This window comes from Oncorhynchus gorbuscha, linkage group LG09 (assembly GCF_021184085.1).
Source record: "Oncorhynchus gorbuscha isolate QuinsamMale2020 ecotype Even-year linkage group LG09, OgorEven_v1.0, whole genome shotgun sequence".
NCBI classification, from domain to species: Eukaryota; Metazoa; Chordata; class Actinopteri; order Salmoniformes; family Salmonidae; genus Oncorhynchus; species Oncorhynchus gorbuscha.
The window spans coordinates 68,255,246-68,281,605 of NC_060181.1; the positions used below are offsets into that span (position 1 = coordinate 68,255,246).

The 26,360-nt window shown below is 44.6% G+C and overlaps 1 protein-coding gene across 2 annotated transcripts in view; it reads right to left on the minus strand.

Annotated features, from left to right (window-relative positions):
- Positions 1-26,360, minus strand: part of LOC124043991 (solute carrier family 49 member 4-like) — an 84,092-nt gene that overhangs the window by 43,377 nt on the left and 14,355 nt on the right. For both annotated transcript variants that reach the window (XM_046363229.1, XM_046363228.1), the window contains exons 3-5: positions 18,627-18,910; positions 13,917-14,046; positions 2,237-2,345 (exon numbers count right to left, since the gene is read on the minus strand). In XM_046363229.1, coding sequence (XP_046219185.1) covers positions 2,237-2,345; positions 13,917-14,046; positions 18,627-18,910 — 523 coding nt within the window. The remainder of the gene's footprint in view (positions 1-2,236; positions 2,346-13,916; positions 14,047-18,626; positions 18,911-26,360) is intronic.

The window sequence follows — 26,360 nt, forward strand, 5'->3', positions numbered from 1 at the left end:
GAAGGAAGGTTGGGACTGTGGAGGTGAGGGTTTGTGTGTTCTGAGAAAGACAGGATGAAGCAGGGGTGAAAAACAAAGTATACACCTTCACAGATTTTCTTTGTATAAAAAAAAAAAATGCACTGACTGCTTTGTCTGCACACACACACCCCTCCCCTGTGGGTGGATGTACTACATGGCAGAAGATTGAAACCAGTGTTTGATATCTGCAGAACAGAGCCTGTTAATGGGAATGCAGAGAACAGCACGGCCGCTGCAATGGCTGGAGGGACACGGCAGCAGTAAGATTGGCAAGTGGCATTTGAGTGGAGAAGTGGAGAGCAGCTGGGAGGTGATTGGAAGGCAGTGAAGGGGGACGAGGGGCTAAAGCAGCGCCTCTGTATTGATCGCCTCGCTGCAGAGAGAGAGAGAGAGCAGTGTCTGGGATGACAGTGGGACCGCGCAGCATGTAGTGTAGAGGGAAAGAGAGAGTGTGTGAGTGTATCACATCACCCACTTTGTCAGCACTGTTTTCCTCTTGATCCCTGACCTAAATATGTTTAGTATGTGTGTCAGACTGTCACATCCATAGAGATATCATTTCACACCTTATATCTACCCTCATTGTATTCCTCAATGAATGTTGCTGCTGATAGCATCTTATCAGAATATGGTCATGGTTTGTTGGTGCCAAGGCACCTTGCAGGCTGTATGGCATCGTAAGTTACGTAGGCTAATGTGTTTTACAGTAGTGTGTGGTGTGCAATGTGAAACTCTAAAATCAAGATCAAACATAAAACATACTGAAAGTCAAACTTACACTCCTTACATTCTGAGGAGTGAATGCTGCCGTAGTGATGCATTGTAACAACTCTGTTTCTAAGTTTTGAGCCTGGGAAAAACTCTGTACAGAGTTTAGGTAAGGCAGCATCTTTGTGACACCATCTTTAGACAGCCAGATAAAGGCAACTTGGATGAGAAAAGTTCCTTAACATTTCATTTTGACGACAAATGAAACTGTAAGACATAAAGAGTGTAAAGAATTGATGATACTCCCTGTGGGTTCTGACAGAAAGGAAAGATAGCGAAGCGAAGGTGTGTGTGTTATCCCACAGCTTTGTGATTTCTTCTCAAGTACCTGTCTGATGGTAACCTTGAAAAGAAGCCTCTTTTGTCTCCTTTGAGCCACTGTGATCGTGTTAAAAGTAGAGGGTGCTCTGCTCTGTATCCCAACATCTCTCCTCGCGTTCTCTCTCATCCTGGATCTCTGATGCTAATCCTGTACCGTTGAAGGGTCTGAGATGCAGCCGGTCTAATTAAGCTAAGAATCTAAAGTGTTAAGTGCCTCGCTTTCTTGACATGCTCCACATTTTCCCATATGCAAATCATGTGCTGTGGATTCCACCCATGTTTTATTAGACCCTTAAAAAGTTAGCTACACTTAGAGAAGAAGATGGTCTGATAGGAGAGGGAAGAGGACGGACCAACCAACCAAACAAGCCTATGCGGAATGGAGGATAGTTTTAAAAACTTGTAATTAGGTATTTTTTGAGGGTGGGTTTTGAAGTTCAAAGTGGTATTCACAAGGGCTTGCTGCTTTTTAATGAGTCCAGGATGGGAAAATAAAAAGGAATTTGTGAAGAAGATATTTTGAGTTGCCATGCTGGGCTGGAAGTTATGTCAATACTGTATGGCATGGGCCACTGGGGTTAATTATGAGTCAACATCCATTTCCGTCTGGGAAATGACAGAGTCTGAATCCCAAATGGCATCCTACTCCCTAGATAGTGCACTACTTTTGACCAAGGTCCATAGTGCACTATGTATGGAATACAGTGTTATTTGGCATGTAAATGTTCACTTCAGCAAGGGAAATTACACCTCACCCAAAATGTGCCACATCACAGGCACTTTTAGAATGATGGGGATGATTTCAGGAAGGCTAGCAGTCCCGTTTCAGTGCTTCAATAGGTGAGCGCCAACACTGAAAGCTTTTCATTGTGTGTTGTACCAGAGCAGATCATTTGGAGGAGATTGGAAGCAGATGTTATAAATACTCTGTTGTAATAAATGCCCTTTGTAATGATCAGTTTGAACATGTCTAAATTTTCTTCCAGAACTGCTATTACTGTACTACCATTCAGAGTGAATAAAGTGAGTAATGCTAGGATAATTGGGAATAGACAATCTGTGTCTTTGGTATGTTCTAAACTCAGCGGACATGTTATGGGTGTTGGGTCAAGTGTGTGTTCCTTACCTGGCTGACTCTGGCAGGGGTGAGGATCATGTCCAGAACTCCTGACCAGCCTGCCACCACCCCTGTAGGCACCGCATAGGCCAATGCTATCATCAGGAACCGGAAGTTACTGGAGGGAAAGAGAGAGAAACAAAGGCTTTTAGCAGCAAGTCCTACAGTATCCCTACCTAGCAAACTTCCTTCTCTCTGGTTGACAGTGTCTGGACACCTGCCACCAGACAACCTCTTGCTTTCCTATCCTGTCAGCCCACACCACACAGCATCTCTTATTGTCAGGGAGGATCGATCCCACCTCAGTGTAGTGACAGAGAGATAAACACCTGGTCAGGAACCAGGAAGAGAAGAGCTGCCTGGCAGGCTGGCAGGGCTAGGCTGGAGGTGACACCATGATGAGGTTTGAATACAGGGGAGAACAACAGCTATGAAATGAGATTGAGATGAAGAACCAAGATCCTTTGATGAGGTGTCACCAACCACACACAGACGCGCTAAACTGATGAATCAGCCGAGGCTCAGAACAATAGAATTAACTGATCTACTTAATCATGTATTTATTCATATTAATGGGTTTGGCAATAGTAGCATGTCCACAAATAAAGTCATTTCACATCTGAGATGATGATCCGAGACAATGACTCCCTCCGATTGTTCTGTGAATCAAAAGATCCCTGGAAGGAAGGTCATTCCAAAGTCAAAAACTATTTAGCTCCATCTAATGCCCCATCTAACGTCCCCCACAGGCATACTTTCCCAGACCAGATAGTGGCATTTGCTTTCAAGTAGATTAATCCAATCCCATTTAAATCAATTCCCCAGCCCTGATTCCTCTGTGGGTCTACAAACGACACATTTACCACCTGCTGTAAACAGTTTGTTGATGGTTATGAGAACGTTCTAGGTTTATGCTCTGCCATTGAGACATTAAGATGGTGTATCGGGTAGAACCAAGGCATCGTTCAAACAAGGGAACTAAGTGAGATGCCTACAATATGGAACACAAGCTCATTTTGTGTGGTCTCTGGCCAAGTAACAGTCTGAGATGAGAGATCAGGGGTAAATCTAATATAAATTGTTGGAGTTGGTCATATGAATGTTGACTTTGGCCAGGTCTGTCAGTCTTTGTAAACACTGACAAACCACTAAGAGGTGGGTTATTCTCAAGCATGAATTTTACAAGATGCTAATCAAGATCATGACCACAATGCTGGTTGTTTGTCCATAAATGTGCTCCATGAATCTGTATCTCTGTGGAGGTTCTCTTCAAGGAGAATAAAACTGCAAAATTGCTGTCTAAAGTGCCAGAGGAATACATTGATGTCATATAGTGCTATGCAGCAACTTGGGACAAGTTTCCCCCTCAACTTAGTTTGAAACAAAACAATAGACTTTCAAGTCTAAGTCTATGTAGCTGTGAACTAGATTTTCCTCAGAGTTGCTTTTCATCCCCCCTCCCTCCCTGAGGATGAGGAACGCCTTAAGCATTCACCAGATGTCCCTCCGAGATACATACAGGACGCAGCCGGCATATCAATGGATATCATGAACAAATGCATGAGTAAACGCCAGCCGTCCATCCTGAACAGAAGCTAGGAAAACAAACAGTCCCGAGAGAGAGAGAGAGAGAGAGAGAGAGAGAGAGAGAGAGAGAGAGAGAGAGAGAGAGAGAGAGAGAGAGAGAGAGAGAGAGAGAGAGATTTCCCCTTCTATGATGGCTGCTGTCACTGTCAGACCAGAAGGCTGGAGATTTAATGGTGCTGTTAGAGAGGGGTGAAGTGATGGTCCTCAAATTAAATCAGCGACATGGCAGGGACAGGGTTTTGGGGCGGAGGCGGCAGTGATGAGAACAAGGTGTTATGGATGATTGTAATTGGGAAGAGAGTGATTGGAGGGGTGCCAGACAGACAGTGTTAGCAGCTAGTTGAGACGGAGGGTTGGGAGGGGGGGGGCTCCTCTGTTAGGGGGAGTCTTCTCTCTGTGTTCAGATACACAGACACACACACACACACTCCTGGCTACACAGGCCTGGTGATTGGCGAGACACTCGTATAAATGCTAATAAGCATGATGGGCTGGCACCACTCTTAACTCTCTCAGCTGATTACCTCAGTCTGTGCTGAGATGAAACTGGGATAAACAAACTGAGGAGACAGACAGACAGGAAAACAGACTAGGGGATGTATTGTATGTATCAACTAGAGGTCGACCGATTATGATTTTTCAACGCCGATACCGATTAATCGGCCAATTTTTTTAGTTTGTTTGTAATAATGACAATTACAACAACAATGAATGAACACTTATTTTAACTTAATACACTGCTCAAAAAAATAAAGGGAACAGTAAAATAACACATCCTAGATCTGAATGAATGAAATATTCTTATTAAATACTTTTTTCTTTACATGGTTGAATGTGCTGACAACAAAATCACACAAAAATGATCAATGGAAATCAAATTTATCAACCCATGGAGGTCTGGATTTCGAGTCACACTCAAAATTAAAGTGGAAAACCACACTACAGGCTGATCCAACTTTGATGTAATGTCCTTAAAACATGTCAAAATGAGGCTCAGTCGTGTGTGTGGCCTCCATGTGCCTGTATGACCTCCCTACAATGCCTGGGCATGCTCCTGATGAGGTGGCGGATGGTCTCCTGAGGGATCTCCTCCCAGACCTGGACTAAAGCATCCGCCAACTCCTGGACAGTCTGTGGTGCATGGATGGAGCGAGACATGATGTCCCAGATGTGCTCAATTGGATTCAGGTCTGGGGAACGGGCGGGCCAGTCCATAGCATCAATGCCTTCCTCTTGCAGGAACTGCTGACACACTCCAGCCACATGAGGTCTAGCATTGTCTTGCATTAGGAGGAACCCAGGGCCAACCGCACCAGCATATGGTCTCACAAGGGGTCTGAGGATCTCATCTCGGTACCTAATGGCAGTCAGGCTACCTCTGGCGAGCACATGGATGGCTTTGATGTGCCATCCTGGATGAGCTGCACTATCTGAGCCACTTGTGTGGGTTGTAGACTCTGTCTCATGGTACCACTAGAGTGAAAGCACCGCCAACATTCAAAAGTGACCAAAACATCAGCCAAGAAGCATAGGAACTGAGAAGTGGTTATCACCTGCAGAACCACTCCTTTATTGGGGGTGTCTTGCTAATTGCCTATAATTTCCACCTGTTGTCTATTCCATTTGTACAACAGCATGTGAAATTTATTGTCAATCAGTGTGGCTTCCTAAGTGGACAGTTTGATTTCACAGCAGTGTGATTGACTTGGAGATACATTGTGTTGTTTAAGTGTTCCCTTTATTTTTTTGAGCAGTGTATAATACATCAGTAAAATCAATTTAGCCTCAAATAAATAATGAAACACGTTCAATATGAAATAAATAATGCAAAAACAAAGTGTTGAAGAAGAAAGTAAAAGTGCAATATGTGCCATTTAAGAAAGCTAACGTTTAAGTTCCTTGCTCAGAACATGAGAACATATGAAAGCTGGTGGTTCCTTTTAACATGAGTCTACAATATTCCAAGTTTTAGGTTGTAGTTATTATAGGAATTATAGGATTATTTCCCTCTATAACATTTGCATTTCATTAACCTTTGAATATTGGATGTTCTTATAGGCACTTTAGTATTGCCAGTGTAACAGTATAGCTTCCGTCCCTCTCCTCGCTCCTCCCTGGGCTCGAACCAGGAACACAACGACAACAGCCACCCTCGAAGCAGCGTTACCCATGCAGAGCACGGGGAACAACCACTCCAAGTCTCAGAGCGAGTGACGTTTGAAACGCTATTAGCGTGCACCCTGCTAACTAGCTAGCCATTTCACATCGGTTACACCAGCCTCATCTCAGGAGTTGATAGGCTTGAAGTCATAAACAGCGCAATGCTTGACGCACAACGAAAAGCTGCTGGCAAAATGCACGAAAGTGCTGTTTGAATGAATGCTTACGAGCCTGCTGCTGCCTACCACCGCTCAGTCAGATACTTGTATGCTCAGTCAGATTATATGCAACGCAGGACACGCTAGATAAACTAGTAATATCATCAACCATGTGTAGTTAACTAGTGATTATGATTGATTGATTGATTGATTGATTGATTGATTGATTTTTTTATAAGATAAGTTTAATGCTAGCTAGTAACTGACCTTGGCTTACTGCATTCGCGTAACAGGCAGTCTCCTTGTGGAGTGCAACGAGAGGCAGGTGGTTAGAGCATTGGACTAGTTAACTGTGAGGTTGCCAGATTGGATCACCCAAGCTGACAAGATGAAAATCGGTCGTTCTGCCTCTGAACAAGGCAGTTCACCCACCGTTCCTAGGCCGTCATTGAAATTAAGAATGTGTTCTTAACTGACATGCCTAGTTAAATAAAGATTATAAAAAGGTGTAAAGAAAATAAATAAAAAAATTAATTAAAAAACGGCCAAATCGGTGCCAAAAAATACAGATTTTCGATTGTTATGAAAACTTGAAATCGTCCCTAATTAATCAGCCATTCCGATTAATAGGTCGACCTCAAGTATCAACAGTAGGATTGCTGAGGATCAGGTCACCCCTGTCCATTCATTACAATCAATGAGACAAAACTGATCCTGGATTGGCACTCCTACCTACTGTAAGAGAGTGTACCCCAGTACCCTGTCCTGTGGTACTTGGGCTTAGAGGAGTCTAGACGAGAGAGAGTGTTATAGACTCATAAAAGTGACTTGCCCTCTCTCTCCAGCTACCAGCTGCTACTGTATTATTAACCTTGCTGTGATGGCGGCCGGCGGGAAATCAATATACTTGCACCTTTTTCCGGCCCACAGCTTATTTAGATTACTGTATAGTAAGGTTTTGTCCCAAATGGCACCCTATTCTCTATGTAGTGCACTATAGCCCATAGCGCTCTTGTCAAAAGTGGTGCACTATATAGGGAATAGGGTGCTATTTGGGACTCAGCCTAAGTAAGCACAGCACAGGGCAAAGCGCCGGAGGGTGAAATATTCTGGGGAGCCACGAAGCCAGCAGCATCATCAGCTAAGTGCCATTTGTCCTTGGCAGGTCTTGGCTGGAGTTCAATGCATCAGAATGAGCAGGATAGAACCTTCCTAGGCAAAATGACTCATACAACTCACTCAGACAGCTGTGCCAGTTCCTTTCCATAGCTTTAAAATCCTCTATATTTATGACATCAACCAACTTAAATTCTGTCTGTTTGTATTTTACATTAAAAAACAAATCTACTCCCTGTTTCTTTTCAAATTGCTAATCACATTTAATACTCAGGTCCACCACTACTCCACTAGAACTGACACCGATCTCCACACCTCTTTTTCCCGTAGAAGACTATGCCAATTTTCCATCTCCCACAGAGGTGCATCTCCCACAGAGGTCCATCTCCCACAGAGGTCCATCTCCCACAGAGGTCCATCTCCCACAGAGGTCCATCTCCTACAGAAGTCCATCTCCCATAGAGGTCCATCTCCTATAGAGGCCCATCTCCTACAGAGGCCAATCTCCTACAGAGGCCAATCTCCTACAGAGGCCCATCTCCGACAGAAGTCCATCTCCTACAGAGGTCCATCTCCGACAGAGGTCCATCTCCGACAGAGGTCCATCTCCGACAGAGGTCCATCTCCCACAGAGGTCCTTCTCCGACAGAGGTCCGTCTCCGACAGAGGTCCGTCTCCGACAGAGGCCCATTTCCCACAGAGGCCCATCTCCCACAGAGGTCCATCTCCTACAGAGGTCCATCTCCTACAGAGGTCCATCTCCGACAGAAGTCCATCTCCTACAGAGGTCCATCTCCGACAGAGGTCCATCTCCGACAGAGGTCCTTCTCCGACAGAGGTCCTTCTCCTACAGAGGTCCATCTCCGACAGAGGTCCATCTCAGACAGAGGCCCATCTCCCACAGAGGCCCATCTCCCACAGAGGTCCATCTCCCACAGAGGTCCATCTCCCACAGAGGTCCATCTCCGACAGAGGTCCATCTCCGACAGAGGTCCTTCTCCTACAGAGGTCCATCTCCCACAGAGGTCCATCTCCCACAGAGGTCCATCTCCCACAGAGGTCCATCTCCGACAGAGGTCCATCTCCGACAGAGGTCCTTCTCCCACAGAGGTCCATCTCCCACAGAGGTCCATCTCCCACAGAGGTTCATCTCCCACAGAGGTTCATCTCCCACAGAGGTCCATCTCCCACAGAGGTCCATCTCCCATAGAGGTCCATCTCCTACAGAGGCCCATCTCCTACAGAGGCCCATCTCCGACAGAAGTCCATCTCCTACAGAGGTCCATCTCCGACAGAGGTCCATCTCCGACAGAGGTCCATCTCCGACAGAGGTCCTTCTCCTACAGAGGTCCATCTCCGACAGAGGTCCATCTCCGACAGAGGACCATCTCCTACAGAGGTCCGTCTCCGACAGAGGTCCACCTCCCACAGAGGCCCATCTCCCACAGAAGTCCATCTCCGACAGAGGTCCATCTCCGACAGAGGTCCATCTCCGACAGAGGTCCATCTCCGACAGAGGTCCTTCTCCCACAGAGGTCCATCTCCTACAGAGGTCCATCTCCTACAGAGGTCCATCTCTCATAGAGGTCCATCTCCCATAGAGGCCCATCTCCTACAGAGGCCCATCTCCTACAGAGGCCCATCTCCGACAGAAGTCCATCTCCTACAGAGGTCCATCTCCGACAGAGGTCCATCTCCGACAGAGGTCCATCTCCGACAGAGGTCCTTCTCCTACAGAGGTCCATCTCCGACAGAGGTCCATCTCCTACAGAGGTCCATCTCCTACAGAGGTCCATCGTCCTTCTCCGACAGAGGTCCTTCTCCGACAGAGGTCCATCTCCGACAGAGGTCCATCTCCGACAGAGGCCCATCTCCCACAGAGGCCCATCTCCCACAGAGGTCCATCTCCTACAGAGGTCCATCGCCTACAGAGGTCCATCGCCTACAGAGGTCCATCTCCGACAGAAGTCCAGCTCCGACAGAGGTCCATCTCCCATAGAGGTCCATCTCCTACAGAGGCCCATCTCCTACAGAGGCCCATCTCCGACAGAAGTCCATCTCCTACAGTGGCCCATCTCCGACCGAAGTCCATCTCCGACAGAGGTCCTTCTCCGACAGAGGTCCTTCTCCTACAGAGGTCCATCTCCCACAAAGGTCCATCTCCCACAGAGGTCCATCTCCCACAGAGGTCCATCTCCCACAGAGGTCCATCTCCTACAGAGGTCCATATCCGACAGAGGTCCATCTCCGACAGAGGACCATCTCCTACAGCGGTCCGTCTCCGACAGAGGTCCACCTCCCACAGAGGCCCATCTCCGACAGAGGTCCATCTCCGACAGAGGTCCATCTCCGACAGAGGTCCATCTCCGACAGAGGTCCTTCTCCCACAGAGGTCCATCTCCTACAGAGGTCCATCTCCTACAGAGGTCCATCTCCGACAGAGGACCATCTCCGACAGAGGACCGTCTCCTACAGAGGTCCGTCTCCGTCAGAGGTCCACCTCCCACAGAGGCCCATCTCCCAAAGAAGTCCATCTCCGACAGAGGTCCATCTCCGACAGAGGTCCATCTCCCACAGAGGTCCATCTCCCACAGAGGTCCATCTCCGACAGAGGTCCATCTCCGACAGAGGTCCATCTCCTACAGAGGTCCATCTCCTACAGAGGTCCATCTCCGACAGAGGTCCATCTCCGACAGAGGACCATCTCCTACAGAGGTCCATCTCCGACAGAGGTCCACCTCCCACAGAGGCCCATCTCCCAAAGAAGTCCATCTCCGACAGAGGTCCATCTCCGACAGAGGTCCATCTCCGACAGAGGTCCTTCTCCTACAGAGGTCCATCTCCGACAGAGGTCCATCTCCTACAGAGGTCCATCTCCGACAGAGGTCCACCTCCGACAGAGGCCCATCTCCCACAGAGGCCCATCTCCCACAGAGGCCCATCTCCCACAGAGGTCCATCTCCTACAGAGGCCCATCTCCTACAGAGGCCCATCTCCTACAGAGGCCCATCTCCTACAGAGGTCCATCTCCTACAGAGGTCCATCTCCGACAGAGGTCCATCTCCGACAGAGGTCCATCTCCGACAGAGGTCCTTCTCCTACAGAGGTCCATCTCCGACAGAGGTCCATCTCCGACAGAGGTCCATCTCCTACAGAGGTTTTTGGAACAGTTTCCTGGAACACCTCAAGAACTGCAACTCTATGCACTGTACTTGAATTGTCTTTTGACTTCTTTACCCGCTTGTTCATCATCTATTTTGCTACTTATTTTTGTATGGTTTTGTTTTCTAAACATTGAAAGAGAGGTGCCTACAAGCCCGTCTGGGTTTCTTACCTCTCCTGCATATTCTTTTAGATTGCCTTTTAAACCTTCATCCTTTTGTTGTGTATTTTCTTGCGTAAATAAATCATTTGTAAATAATTATAGTGGGACCATTAGCAATACTAATGCTGCTAACTAATGTCATTACTATACCAAGAATAGTTGTCAGGTAGTACTGAGAACTTTTCTACATGTGTAGAGAGCTGGGTTGTGTCCCAAATGACGAAGGTTGGCATTTATTGTCCAGACTTGTGTACTGGAGGCAGCTCTGCAGAGTGGTCCCTAGCTGGCACAGCCACTGTTATAACATCAGATTTTAAACCAAACCATCACCTAACCCTAAATTAAGATCAAAAAGCTAATTTTGGTTTCATGAATTTCTATAATTTCAACTTTTGATTTTGCAGCGGCACAATCTAGCAGAATTCGCTCAGTTCGCGGTCTCCCAGAAGCTTGGCTGGTGCGTAAAACCCAAAATTAAGGACAAACGTCAACCTGCCCAAACGGCACCGTATTCCCTATTAGTGCGTTACTTTAGACCAGAGGTCTTTAGACCCTGGTCAAAAGTAGTGCACTATAAAGGGAATGTGGTGTCATTTGGGACACACCCTGCTCTGTGTTGTGATGAGGCTCTGCATCAGACCTGAACAGATGGGGTAACCTATCAAGCTCCAGATCATTAACTATGGTTCAAACTCTCTCACCAACAGGAGTGGAAGAAAGGGCAAAAGTGGTGGCTTAGAATACAGCTCAAGACCAAGCTAACTCTGGGAAACACTGGTACAACAGAAGTGGAAAGGCTGGCTTAGAAGGAAGGATACAACTCAAGACCTAGCTAACTCTGGGAAACACTGGTACAACAGAAGTGGAAAGGCTGGCTTAGAAGGAAGGATACAACTCAAGACCTAGCTAACTCTGGGAAACACTGGTACAACAGAAGTGGAAAAGCTGGCTTAGAAGGAAGGATACAACTCAAGACCTAGCTAACTCTGGGAAACACTGGTACAACAGAAGTGGAAAAGCTGGCTTAGAAGGAAGGATACAACTCAAGACCTAGCTAACTCTGGGAAACACTGGTACAACAGAAGTGGAAAAGGATACTGGCTTAGAAGGAAGGATACAACTCAAGACCTAGCTAACTCTGGGAAACACTGGTACAACAGAAGTGGAAAAGCTGGCTTAGAAGGAAGGATACAACTCAAGACCTAGCTAACTCTGGGAAACACTGGTACAACAGAAGTGGAAAAGCTGGCTTAGAAGGAAGGATACAACTCAAGACCTAGCTAACTCTGGGAAACACTGGTACAACAGAAGTGGAAAAGCTGGCTTAGAAGGAAGGATACAACTCAAGACCTAGCTAACTCTGGGAAACACTGGTACAACAGAAGTGGAAAAGCTGGCTTAGAAGGAAGGATACAACTCAAGACCTAGCTAACTCTGGGAAACACTGGTACAACAGAAGTGGAAAAGCTGGCTTAGAAGGAAGGATACAACTCAAGACCTAGCTAACTCTGGGAAACACTGGTACAACAGAAGTGGAAAAGCTGGCTTAGAAGGAAGGATACAACTCAAGACCTAGCTAACTCTGGGAAACACTGGTACAACAGAAGTGGAAAAGCTGGCTTAGAAGGAAGGATACAACTCAAGACCTAGCTAACTCTGGGAAACACTGGTACAACAGAAGTGGAAAAGCTGGCTTAGAAGGAAGGATACAACTCAAGACCTAGCTAACTCTGGGAAACACTGGTACAACAGAAGTGGAAAAGCTGGCTTAGAAGGAAGGATACAACTCAAGACCTAGCTAACTCTGGGAAACACTGGTACAACAGAAGTGGAAAAGCTGGCTTAGAAGGAAGGATACAACTCAAGACCTAGCTAACTCTGGGAAACACTGGTACAACAGAAGTGGAAAAGCTGGCTTAGAAGGAAGGATACAACTCAAGACCTAGCTAACTCTGGGAAACACTGGTACAACAGAAGTGGAAAAGCTGGCTTAGAAGGAAGGATACAACTCAAGACCTAGCTAACTCTGGGAAACACTGGTACAACAGAAGTGGAAAAGCTGGCTTAGAAGGAAGGATACAACTCAAGACCTAGCTAACTCTGGGAAACACTGGTACAACAGAAGTGGAAAAGCTGGCTTAGAAGGAAGGATACAACTCAACTCTAACTTCAGAAAACAGAATGTTGCTGCTAACCCAAGTTGATCTTTCTTTGAAGAGTGGAACTTACACACATAAGGCGCAGCTTTTATTTTTTTCCCTTCCGTCTACAATCCTCAGCCAGACAGCTACTGATGCTGCTTGAGTGTGAAATAGGTCAGACTGGCCACTGGAAGGCTGCCTATCAGTGGGACTCCAGATGTGTGTGTGTGTATGCATGCGTGCATCAGACAGTGTCTTCATTGGGTTTATGTCAGCTTGACTGGTATTATCCCTCTCTTGAAGCTGTGTGCTTTGCAGGGAGTTTGTTATTGTTAATCAGAGAGAGTCAGTGAGAACTAGAGAGAGAGAGAGAGAGAGAGAGAGAGAGAGAGAGAGAGAGAGAGAGAGAGAGAGAGAGAGAGAGAGAGAGAGAGAGAGAGAGAGAGAGAGAGAGAGAGAGAGAGAGAGAGAGAGAGAGAGAGAGAGAGAGAGAGAGAGAGAGAGAGAGAGAGAGAAAGAAAGAGAGAGAGAAAGTGAGTGAGTCAGCAAGTGAGCAAGTGATAGACAGAGGGAGAGAAAAGGACAGAGCGAGAGAGAATGAGAAAAATTAAAATAATAAGTGAGACAGAGAGGAAGAGAGAGAAAAAGAAAGAGTGCTCCGTCTGGCTGAGGGGGTGGACTGTAGGGAGTTCAACCAGCCTGCTCACTGGCGGTCTGTCCACAGCCCAGCGCGTGATCCCCAGCCCACAGACAGTGCATTCTGAATGCAGGCTGTATGAGCATGTTACATGACCATGGCCTCCAGAGAACCCTGGCTATGTGTGGATGAGGGGAAGAGGATGATGATGATCTATTTATTCAACAGGGCCAGGGGAATGCCAGTGCCATTTTATGACTGTGTAATTAATCTAGGGGGAGAGAGGATGTCTTTGATGCACATTAACCAGCAGGCCCAACAGATGGCGCATGGCAGAGGAACAAGACCCCTTCATTTAATTTCTCCATACCCACTAATCAAACAGACCCATTCATTCCTTCCTCATCTCAAAGTTAAAACAGGACAGGGCATGTTGAGAGGCGACCGAGGACACCCCAGGCCCTTTTGTGACAGTTGTGATGAATCATTTTAATCATTTTAAGGTCTAATAAAAAAAATACCACTTAAGGTGTGTGATGATGACAAAAGACCCGACAGTACATACCTGAGTAGTTTGCAGATGCTGCTCCTGTAGCTGAGTCTCTGGCTGGCAGCAGCCACACTGGGAGGCATGGGGGGTCGGGATGGGAAGTAGAGCAGCACCGCAGCAAACAGCATCGCCACCACACCAAACTCTTTATGTCAGGAGGGACACAGAGACACAGGAAAAGACAGATCAGTAGCTTATTAACACAGTCAAATAGAAGGGTTGTTATTGGTTTACTACCTACCTGAACTCAGTCAATGTGTCACCAAAACCATTCCACCCAGAATCACGTCTCTGATTCCACCCTACTTTGAGATAGAACTGTGTAGGACTGGCAGAGCACAGAACCCGAGGCCTTCAGAAACTATTCACACCTCTTAACCTTTTACACATTTTATTGTGTTACAGCCTGAATGTAAAATTGATTAAATTGAGATGTTTTGTTACTGGCCTACACACAATACCCAATAAAGTCCAAGTAAAATTATGTTTTTAGAAATGTTTAAAAAATGAAAAGCTGAAATGTCTTGAATCAATAAGAATTCAGCCCCTTTGTTATGGCAAGCTTAAATAAGTTCAGGAGTAGAAATGTGCTTAACATGTCACATAATAAGGCTCGCTTCGAGGCAAGTAACACTGAAACATGCATAAGAGCATCAGCTGTTCCAGATGACTGTGTGATCACGATCTCCGCAGCCGATGTGAGTAAGACCTTAAAACAGGTCAACATTCACAAGGCCGCAGGGCCAGACGTATTACCAGGACGTGTACTCCGAGCTGAACAACTGGAAAGTGTTTTCACTGACATTTTCAACCTCTTCCTGTCTGAGTATGTAATACCAACATGTTTCAAGCAGACCATCATAGTCCCTGTGCCAAAGAACACTAAGGTAACCTGCCTAAATTACTACCGACACGTAGCACTCAGGTCTGTAGCCATGAAATGCTTTGAAAGGCTGGTAATGGCTAACATCAACACCATTATCCCAGAAAACCCTAACACACTCCAATTTGCATACCAACCCAAAAGATCCACAGATGATGCAATCTCTATTGCACTCCATACTGCCCTTTCCCACCTGGACAAAAAGAGCATGCCCCCATTCTCATCGACGAGGCTGTAGTGGAGCAGGTTGGCGTCCACATCACCAACAAACTAACATGGTCCAAACACACCAAGACAGTCGTGAAGAGGGCACAGCAATGCCCATTCCCCCTCAGGAGACTGAAAAGATTTGGCATGGGTCCTTAGATCCTCAAAAGGTTTAACAGATGCACCATCGAGAGCATCCTGATGGGTTGCATCACTGCCTGGTATGGCAACTACTCGGCCTCCGACCGCAAGGCACTACAGAGGGTAGTGCGTATGGCCCAGTACATCACCGGGGCCAAGCTTCCTGCCATCCAGGACCTCCATACCAGGCGGTGTCAGAGGAGGGCCCTATAAATTGTCAAAGACTCCAGCCACCCTAGTCATAGACTGTTCTCTCTGCTACCACACAGCAAGCGGTACCGGAGCGCCATGTCTAGGTCCAAGAGGCTTCTAAACAGCTTTTAGCCCCAAGCCATAAGACTCCTGAACATCTAATCAAATGGCTACCCAGGCTATTTGTTATTTTTATCTCTTACTTTTTGGGGTGGAGAATTTTCTAAAAACTGCATTGTTGGTTAAGGGCTTGTAAGTAAGCATTTCACTGTAAAGTCTACACCTGTTGTATTCGGCGCATGTCACAAATACTATTTGATTTGAATAAGTTGCATAGACTCACTCTGTGTGGCATAATAATGTTTAACAATGATTTTTGAATGACCATCTCATCTCTGTACCCCACACATACAACAATTACCTGTAAGGTCCCTCAGTCGAGCAGTGAATTTCAAACACAGATTCAACCACAAAGACCAGGGAGGTTTTCCAATGCCTTGCAAAGAAGGGCACCTATTGGTAGATCGCTAAAAAAATAAATAAAGCAGATATTGAATATCCCTTTGAGCATGGTGAAGATATAAATTACACTTTGGGTGGCGTATCAATATCCCTGTCATTACAAAGATATAGGCGTCCTTCCTAATTCAGTTTTTGGAAAGGAAGGAAAGCGCTCAGGGATTTCACCATAAGGCCAATGGTAACTTTAAAACAGTTACAAAAGTTGAATGTCTGTGATAAGAGAAAACTGAGGATGGATCAACAACATTGTAGTTACTCCAGAATTACTAACCTAAATGACAGAGAGAAGAGAAGGAAGCCTGTACAGAAGACAAATATTCCAAAACCTGAATCCTGTTGCAATAAGACACTAAAGTAATGCATGGGGCAAATCCAACACAACATATTACAGAGGACCTGTATCAGAACCTGTATCAGGACCTGTATCATGACCTGTATCAGGACCTGTATCAGGACCTGTATCAGGACCTGTATCAGGACCTGTATCCTGTTGCAATAAGACACTAAAGTAATGCATGGGGCAAATCCAACACAACATATTACAAAGGACCTGTATCAGGACCTGTATCAGGACCTGTATCAGGACCTGTATCATGACCTGTATCCTGTTGCAATAAGACACTAAAGTAATGCATGGGGCAAATCCAATACAACATATTACAGAGGACCTGTATCAGGGCCTGTATCAGGACCTGTATCATGACCTGTATCATGACCTGTATCAGGACCTGTATCAGGACCTGTATCAGGACCTGTATCAGGACCTGTATCATGACCTGTATCATGACCTGTATCATGACCTGTATCATGACCTGTATCAGGACCTGTATCAGGACCTGTATCCTGTTGCAATAAGACACTAAAGTAATGCATGGGGCAAATCCAACACAACATATTACAGAGGACCTGTATCAGGACCTGTATCAGGACCTGTATCATGTCATGTGTATGTTTGTAATCATTAAGGACTAGGGAGTTTTCAGTATAAAAACAAGAAACAGAATGGAGCTAAGCACAGGCAAATTCCTAGTGGAAAATCTGGTTCAGTCTGCTTTCCACAACTGGGAGACAAACTGACCTTTCAGCGGGATAATAACCTAAGAGACAAGGTCAAATCTACACTGGAGTTGCACCAAGAAGACAGTGAATGTGGGTGGCCGAGTTACAGATTTGACTTCAATTTACTTAAAAATCTATGGTAATACCTGAAAATGGTTGTCTAGCAATGATCAACAACCAATTTGACAGAGCTTGAAGAATTTTGAAAAGAATAATGGGAAAATGTTGCACAATCCAGGTGTGTAAAGCTCTTACAGACTTACCCAGAGAAAGACTCACAGCTGTAATCGCAGCTGAAGGTACTTCTAAAAAGTATTGACTCAGGGGCGTGAATCCTTATGTAAATTACATTTTTCTGTATTTAATTTTTAATACATTTTCTAACATTTCTAAAAACATGTTTTCACTTTGTCATTATGGGGTACTGTGTGTAGAAAGGTGGGGGGGTATATTTAATCAATTTTGAATTCAGGCTGTAACAACAAAATGTGGAATAAATCAAGGGGTATGAACACTTCCTGAAGGCACTGTAGAGTTCCAGGCCTGCTCTATTGCAGATGCCCAGATTAGTCAATTAAGAGACAAGCGGCTTATCAGAGAGCTGGGCCTGGGACTACATCACTCAGCTGGCACAGAGACTGTAGAGGTCTCTGATACTCTCTCTGTCAGCATGCCCTAACAGCCCTGCCTTCCAGACAAGCTCCTAAATTCCCCCAACCCCTTTCACTGGGCTTGGACTGGCCTGGGCAACCAAACATGACCCATTTCTCTTTGAAATTCCACAGCATTTTTATTCTGTCCATTTCCCAAAAAGTACCACCAGAATCATAAATCATGCTTTTTCCTATCATAATGTGCAGTTTGATTGGACAGCAGCTGCATTTGTACTCTCTGGCTGGCACAGGACAGGGTCCATGCCAGATCACATAGATTTTTCAAACCAAAACACTTGGCACAACTGTTGATTGCTGCTTTTCTGTAGTGCAGGTGTGACTGCGGAAGTATATAATTTATTCTCCTCAGAGGAGCAGGAGAAAAACGTCAATGAATTTAATTCCATCTAAATGCTTTCTGACGTCTAAAGCTCTCAGTTCAGGAAATGTGTCAGTTTTGTCCTTTGAAATGTAATACTAATAGTTAACACAAAGCCTCAATCTACTATTGTTGGGGATGCTGTTTTTTTCTTTCTTTAAATGCTTTAATTTTCTGAATCAGTTAAGCAGAACAGGCTAAGCCTCCATCTTTTTATGGCAGCCAGTTCTGTTCTGAATGTTATATTGTTGAGACGTTTGAATCTGATATTTGCGTGATGAGACAGACAGTCGCATCACTTTCAGCTGATTGTATTTCTCTACCTGGACAAGACAGGGCAGACATGATCCAGAGATGATCTGCTATTGATTCCTGTTGGGTAATGATGAATGACTGAGAGGCTGCGGGGCTGTCAGTACCTACCTGCATACATAACATGAGAAGATATTCAGCTACTCTTGGTAGGACAATTGCGCTATAGAGTTGCTGAATATCTTCTCATCTACAGTATGCGCCAGTGTTTCAAAGTGAGGTAGAGACCGCATTTCTTTTTCTCAGTACCTGCCTGCATACATAACCATGTGGATCTTGTCTCTTATGTATCTGAATAACACTTCAGAGTATGGCTCCTTATAAAAACTTTATGAATGCATACATTACAGCTACATAAGATATTAGAACATCAGTACCTGCATACAAAACCAGTTGGATTCTGTCTCGTATGTGGTTCATCTGGGTGTCTGTCGAAACGTCGGCTCGGTTCACCATGGCACGTGTGGTGTCGTTGGGGGCGGGCACAAGCAGTGGACCGACAATGAAGGAGCACGCCGCCCCCAGGTAGCTCACCAATGAGGCGACAGCGGTGGCTGTGGCTCGTTGGTCCGGAGCGAACCATGTGGTGGAGAGGAGGGGGCCGGCACTCATTATGGTTGGACCACCCAAACCATTCAGCAGCTGACCGGCGTGTATTAACCTGCAGAGAGGATAAGGAGGGAAACATGAAACATTAATATCCCATTATGCATATAGACAACAGATGCAATGTAGCCAGACAGTGTAACCAGAGAGATGCCATTAACTAGAAAGAATCCATTTCCCTCAGCATGTTTCTATGTGAGAAACGACCTGCAATTTTCATTCTAGTGTTAGGAGTTTAAAGGAGTTTAAAAAATGAATAAATATAATTCTACATTTAAAATATATACAGTGCCTTGCGAAAGTATTCGGCCCCCTTGAACTTTGCGACCTTTTGCCACATTTCAGGCTTCAAACATAAAGATATAAAACTGTATTTTTTTTTGTGAAGAATCAACAACAAGTGGGACACAATCATGAAGTGGAACGACATTTATTGGATATTTCAAACTTTTTTTAACAAATCAAAAACTGAAAAATTGGGCATGCAAAATTGGCCCAGGATTTTTAATGAATTTATTTGCAAATTACGGAGGAAAATAAGTTTGGTCAATTTGGTCAATAACAAAGGTTTATCTCAATACTTTGTTATATACCCTTTGTTGGCAATGACAGAGGTCAAACGTTTTCTGTAAGTCTTCACGAGGTTTTCACACACCGTTGCTGGTATTTTGGCCCATTCCTCCATGCAGATCTCCTCTAGGGCAGTGATGTTTTGAGTCTGTTTTGGATGCAACTCAGCATTCTTTGTCCTCCAAACACGACGAGTTGAGTTTTTACCAAAAAGTTATATTTTGTTTTCATCTGACCATATGACATTCTCCCAATCTTCTTCTGGATCATCCAAATGCTCTCTAGCAAAAGCAGGGGGACACGTCTGGCACTGCAGGATTTGAGTCCCTGGCGGCGTAGTGTGTTACTGATGGTAGGCTTTGTTACTTTGGTCCCAGCTCTCTGCAGGTCATTCACTCGGTCCCCCCGTGTGGTTCTGGGTTTTTTGCTCACCGTTCTTGTGATCATTTTGAACCCGCGTGGAGCCCCAGATCGAGGGAGATTATCAGTGGTCTTGTATGTCTTCCATTTCATAATAATTGCTCCCACAGTTGATTTCTTCAAACCAAGCTGCTTACCTATTGCAGATTCAGTCTTCCCAGCCTGTTGCAGGTCTACAATTTTGTTTCTGGTGTCCTTTGACAGCCCTTTGGTCTTGGCCATAGTGGAGTTTGGAGTGTGACTGTTTGAGGTTGTGGACAGGTGTCTTTTATACTGATAACAAGTTCAAACATGTGCCATTAATACAGGTAAAGAGTGGAGGACAGAGGAGCCTCTTAAAGAAGAAGTTACAGGTGACAAAATACGTATTTTCCACCATAATTTGCAAATAAATTCATTAAAAATCCTACAATGTCACTAGAAAAATTTCAATTCAATTCACGTGGAAACTCCAAACTGTTTAATGAGGCTTGGGCTCCATTCCGGTCTTACTTTAAACAGTCCATCCTCTGATGGCATTCCAATTAAAACTAAAATAAGTCTGTATTTGACCCCCCTGTGACTTAAGGGTTGGAGGAGCCTCTCTGTGTTTTTGCTGGGGGGGGCATTAAGATCCATGTGCTTATTGATTGTGACCTGCGGATGCCTTGTTCATCTTGCCCGGGCAGAGACTGAAGAGTGAGCTTGGCCACTCTTGAACGTCTAAAACTAGATCGGAAGTATGTCGGATTTACAATGGACTTATATATTTCTATATATTACATTGGACCTATATATTTATATACATTATAATGGACCTATATATTTATATACATTATAATGGACCTATATATTTTCAAATAACTTTAAATAGCTTTTGACAAAAAATAAAACATCTTGTGACCATCCACTGAATTTTGAAGCTCAACGAGGCCCGAGACAAAATTGCCCACCTCTGGTGCAAATCCATTAACGATTTTCATTATTAGCATTAATGTTATTTTAAGATAAAATGGTTATCTTTCCAGATAGAAGCTTCTTCAGCTTGGTAAATGTACAATAACTCTTCTAAAAGATTACAAGGCAGGCAACAAAGGTGAGACTAAAAAAAACTATTAAGAACCTGTGCATCTTCTTTGCTGAGTCTTATCTCGAGGAAAAGAACACAGCACTAATATTGACAGACATTCTGCTACAGTCCTGGCACCCATAAACCAGTCAAACACTGCTGTCTGCCTTGAGTTCAAACCAGATAAGCTCATAGCAGAAGACAAAGAGCTGTCAACGCTGGCAAGACAGATCGATGGAAGTGTAGCTATCCCATATCTCCTCCTGAGATCTTCTCAAACGACGGTTAACTCCCCCCTCCCTCCATCTCCTACAATACTCTCCCTCACTTCTCTCATGTCTCTCTCCCTCTCCCACTGCTTTCCCTCAATCCCTTTCACCTTCAGCCTCTCTCTCCCTCCCCTCACTTAACAAACTCCTTCTCCAGCTCTCTCTTCCTTCCCCCCCCAGTCTCTCTAACTCCTCCACACTCCCTCCATCTCGCACCCGTCCCCAGTCTCCCTCCCTCTCACGCTGTGATCATTCATTCCATTCAAGTCAAACAGAATGATCAAAATAATTAAAATATTTATGGTGTCCGCTTGTCCACAAATCTATCTTCCATCTTGTATACTTGATGACAACACATCCTAAAACTGACCTGCTGATAATTCAAAATCTTTTGGATTACTTCCCCTTTAAAACTAATTTGGTGTGTCATCATAGTCTCTGACTTGTGATCAGACTCACTCAGGTGGAACAAATTAAAACTGGCACCTTTTTTTCAATGCCCGAATTGAATGTTATTGAGAAAACAGAATGGTGTCATAACATCTTTTTGCAATCCAAAAAGTAACCTAGTTTTTCAATAGTATCTGTAATCTGATTACAATATTTTTGCCGGTAACATAACTGATTGAAGTTGGTTTTAATCAGATCACATGAGTAACTCTCCAACCCTGGGTGTGGAAGAGTGGAAGAGGGTTGGATGGAGGGAGGGCAGTCGTTCTGCGAGAGATGATTCACTTAATGTATATTGATGAACCCTGTCAGAGAAGATCTCATTGCTCTGAGACCAAGCCAAGCCCAGCGTGCGAGTAAGTCAGTTAGATAAACGATATGCTCGTGTCTAACCTGGCACTGTGCGACAGAAATGATACCACTGCCACTTCCAGATACCTGATCGAATCTAATGTGTCAGAGGGTGGCACAATCAGAGAGGCCATGGCGGTATCATTGCCACAGTGGCAAAGTTTGCAGTTGGTACAGGGACACAACACGTCATGGTTGTGTGTGTGTGTGTGTAGCCAATCAACGAGACGTGAAGATATTTCCGAGAGAGAACTTTTGCATCAGTTTTCTCTGTATTTGCAAACATTTGAGCATTGCCTGCTTTAATTCAAGAGTTATCATATTGGTGCTCGGACCTCTGTCAAATTAGTGACCATTGTAATGGTGTCTTGTCTTTTATCCTCCTCCCCTGCCCTGGCCTCTTTTCAGATATTCTGACTCACACAAAGATCGCCTTCAGGTACGTTTCCTTACTTGAACTACACCAGAGAGCAGCTCTGACAACAGGAAGGTGTTTCAATCTCACAACCCACTCCCTTTGATTCTCAGAAATGAGCTCCAAACTGAACAAAGTTTACCCTCCAGAGCATATGGTGAAGAAATACGCCCATCGAACATGAAACGATTGTTCTCCCTCTTTAAAAATATGATCTAGTGCGTGCTGTCAGGGGAGCCATCCTGTTTCTAAATCAATCTTTAGGAGGGGGTGAAAATCAAAGACTGTTTGATCGCTGGCTGGGATGCACTTGAACTCACTCAGCTCCTTTCAGATTCTCTCCTTTTCTATCTTCACCTCTTCTTCTCCGCTCCTGTCCTCCTCTCAGCTTCCTTCCTCTTCTCCTCCTCTCCGCTCCTGTCCTCCTCTCAGCTTCCTTCCTCTCCTTTTCTATCTTCACCTCTTCTCCTCCTCTCTTCTCTCAGCTCCTGTCCTCATCTCAGCTTCCTTCTCCTTTTCTTTCTCCTCTCTTCTCTCAGCTTCCTACCTCTCATTTTCTATCTTCACCTCTTCTCCACTCTTCTCCTCCTCTCAGCTTCCTTCTTCTCCTTTTCTATCTTCTCCTGTCCTCTCTCAGCTTCCTTCCTGTCATTTTCTATCTTCACCTCTTCTCCTCTCAGCTTCCTTCCTCTCATTTTCTATCTTCACCTCCTCTCCTCTCAGCTCCCTTCCTCTCCACTTCTCTCAGGTCCTCTCCTCCTACTTTCCTTTCCTCTCCTGTCTGCTCCTCTTTCCTTTACTTCCCTGACCTCTCCCCTCTTCTACACTGTCTTCTCCTCTCCCCGTTCATCTCCTCTTATTCCCACGGACCTCTCAACAGATCAGCAGAACCTCTTACCATTGGTCGTATCTAAAATCACCGTCGTAGACCCAGCAGCACCCACACTCTTGACGTTTCAAGAGAGATGGAAATGGAATATTTATGTGTGTGTGAGACAAGTACATGGCAGCAGCATGGGTAAAAATAACACAAACCCCATGTCTCATATCTCGAACTGTGCAGCCATAGACCTGTGTGCAGCAGCAGCAGCAAACACAATGCAATGAGTGACACCTGCTGGTGACTTGGGGATCTGTTTCTGAATAGATCATAGGCTGTTAGATACACAGCTCAATAAGGCTTTACTGTTCAGTGGAAATATTAAGGAATCATATACGCCTGAGTGAAAGTGTCAGAGGTTACCTCAGGTTATCTGTTCTGATCTCCAAAGGTCAGAACAATTTTAAGCCCTCTGAGAAACTTGATAAATCTTTATGATTTAAACGCACAGTGGCTGCTTGCTCAGGAACCGCACAACAGTACGGTTGCCATGGTATGAGGTAGGTATTCCACTCGCATGGCATAAGGATCTACCTTCCCTCTAGGAGTATATTTTGACATCACTAACGCGTTTTCATAAAAGGCACAAAGTTGATCATAAAATCCTCCCTTACTGGCATTACAACTGTTACGTAATCTTAAATACTACAACTATAAACATAGGTTGACAGGAATTAGTACAGGAGTTAGGCGTGGAGTTAGTAGACGTATAATGTAATCACCGGAACTGTGAGAGGAGAGACACCTTCTCAGGGATAGTGTTTTACATAGATGGGTGTTAAACCTTTACGTATCGGCACTTTATCACCTCGATAGCAACACTTTCTGGGTCTCAGTTGGATGCGGAAATCTTATAATCACAACAGCACTCCACAGAGTACTTCGTCTGCAGAGTGCAGTTGTGTAGGCATCCTTACTGCCTGCAATGTAACGCTCCTCCACGAGAACCACCTCCCTTGTTTGATGGTGTATGCCTCAGTGTGACCCTGTATTTCTCACATGACAAAGTACAACAGCATATGCCCTTTTCAGCCACGTAGGCATAGTCACTGTAAAAACGTCCACACCAGCACCATATATATTATGTCATGCTTATGGATGACCCTTGGCCAAGGACATGTACTGTCAAATCAACTTTATGCAGGTCTCTAGTCTAGTACGTACACACACACACACACACACACACACACACACACACACACACACACACACACACACACACACACACACACACACACACACACACACACACACACACACACACACACACACACACACACACACACACCTATTCCGTTGTTCCATACTCAGCTGCCCTCTGAAGCATAGAGGTGACAGGGAGAATGAAGACTTGTGGGGCATGAAGAGGTTGTTGTCAGTTAAATGCAGTAAAGGCACATAGCCTTAGCCTGGTCCCAGATATGTGTTGCAGCATAAACAGATTTGGGACCAGACTTTACAAAGCCTGGGGCAAACACAATATAAAAGTTTATACTTTCTTCAAACACCTTTATATAATTTTCTACAATGAAGGAATCAATAATGAGTCATTTCCTAAGCATCTCTCCTAAAACAAGAGCCAATCTTTCACATTTATTTTAGACTTTTTAGTCTGTATTAATATTGCAATAAACTTAACTAAATGGTCTCATTTTACAGACCCAATCAGACTCCGAGAAAATGTGCCGTTAGAATACAATGAGTTTTTACCTAACCTTTGGGAGCAAAATTAACAAACCTAACATCATAAATTCAGTTGGTGAAAGTGCTATACACCTCATTAAGGGAATACAATTTCCTTCCCCAATTGAAATACCCTTCATGTATCACCTGAATCGAGCTCATTGTCGAGCCTAATAAGAAATACGTGGCAGATGAACAATAGAGCTGGTAGGATAATAAAAGTACCTTCATACCTAAAGTAATCCAGATAACCTTGCCTAGGCCTCCTTTAAACACACAGATGCCTTTTTAGAAAGTGGAGGAAATATTGACTATATTTTTTAAGAGAGCAATGGAAGAAAGGACATGGTTTCCTTCTGGGGGGTTTTCAGCTGGTGGAAATAAGGATGGCAGAAATGACAGTGTGAATGAAAGCAGTAGCCAATAAGAGCAACAAAAAAGGAAGCATCCACACAATTCAACTATTTATATAGAATTCAAATTTTGAGGAGGAAAAGGTGAGACTCAATCCCATTCCAGGTCTCTGCTATTGTGAGGCATTCAAAACGAGCAGGAACTATTTCAATGTGACAGTTCAATATGAGTGTAAAACAAGTGGTTCATGAATTCTTTCATCCATCAAAACTATGCTCAACTAGATGGGTCCTTTCTTTCCTCCCTAAAGCTGCAATTTAAAAGCAGAAACCAGCAAATTACCATAGCTATTCAAATGATTTGTAATTTTAATAAATATACAATTCTGTGTAGCCTACGTTTGATCTGAGTAGCCTACGTTTGATCTGAGTTTTCTAGAGAAATAATCTCACAAGATTATGGGTCATGATCTTGTATCGAAACTCATGCCAGAGTACAGTGCATTCGGGAAAGTATTCAAACTTCGACTTTTTCCACATTGTTACTTTACAGCCTTATTCTAAAATGGATTAAATAAATGAAAAATCCTAAAATCTACACACAATACCCCATAATGACAAAGCAAAAACATGTTTTTCGAATCTATTGCAAATTTATTACAAATAAAAAACAGAAAAACCTTATTTAAATAAGTATTCAGACCCTTTGCAACGAGACTCGAAATTGAGCTTAGGTGCATCCTGTTTCCATTGACCATCCTTGAGATGTTTCTACATTGACTGGACATGATTTGGAAAGGCACATACCTGTCAGAGTTGACAGTGCATGTCAGAGCAAAAACCAAGCCGGGAGGTCGAAGGAATTGTCCGTAGAGCTCCGAGACAGGATTGTGTTGAGACACAGATCTGGGGAAGGTCTCCAAAAACACAGTGGCCTCCATCATTCTTAAATGGAAGAAGTTTGGAACCACCAAGACTCTTACTAGAGCTGGCCACCCGGCCAAACTCAGCAATCGGGAGAGAAGGGCTTTGGTCAGGGATGTGACCAAGAACATGATGGTCACTC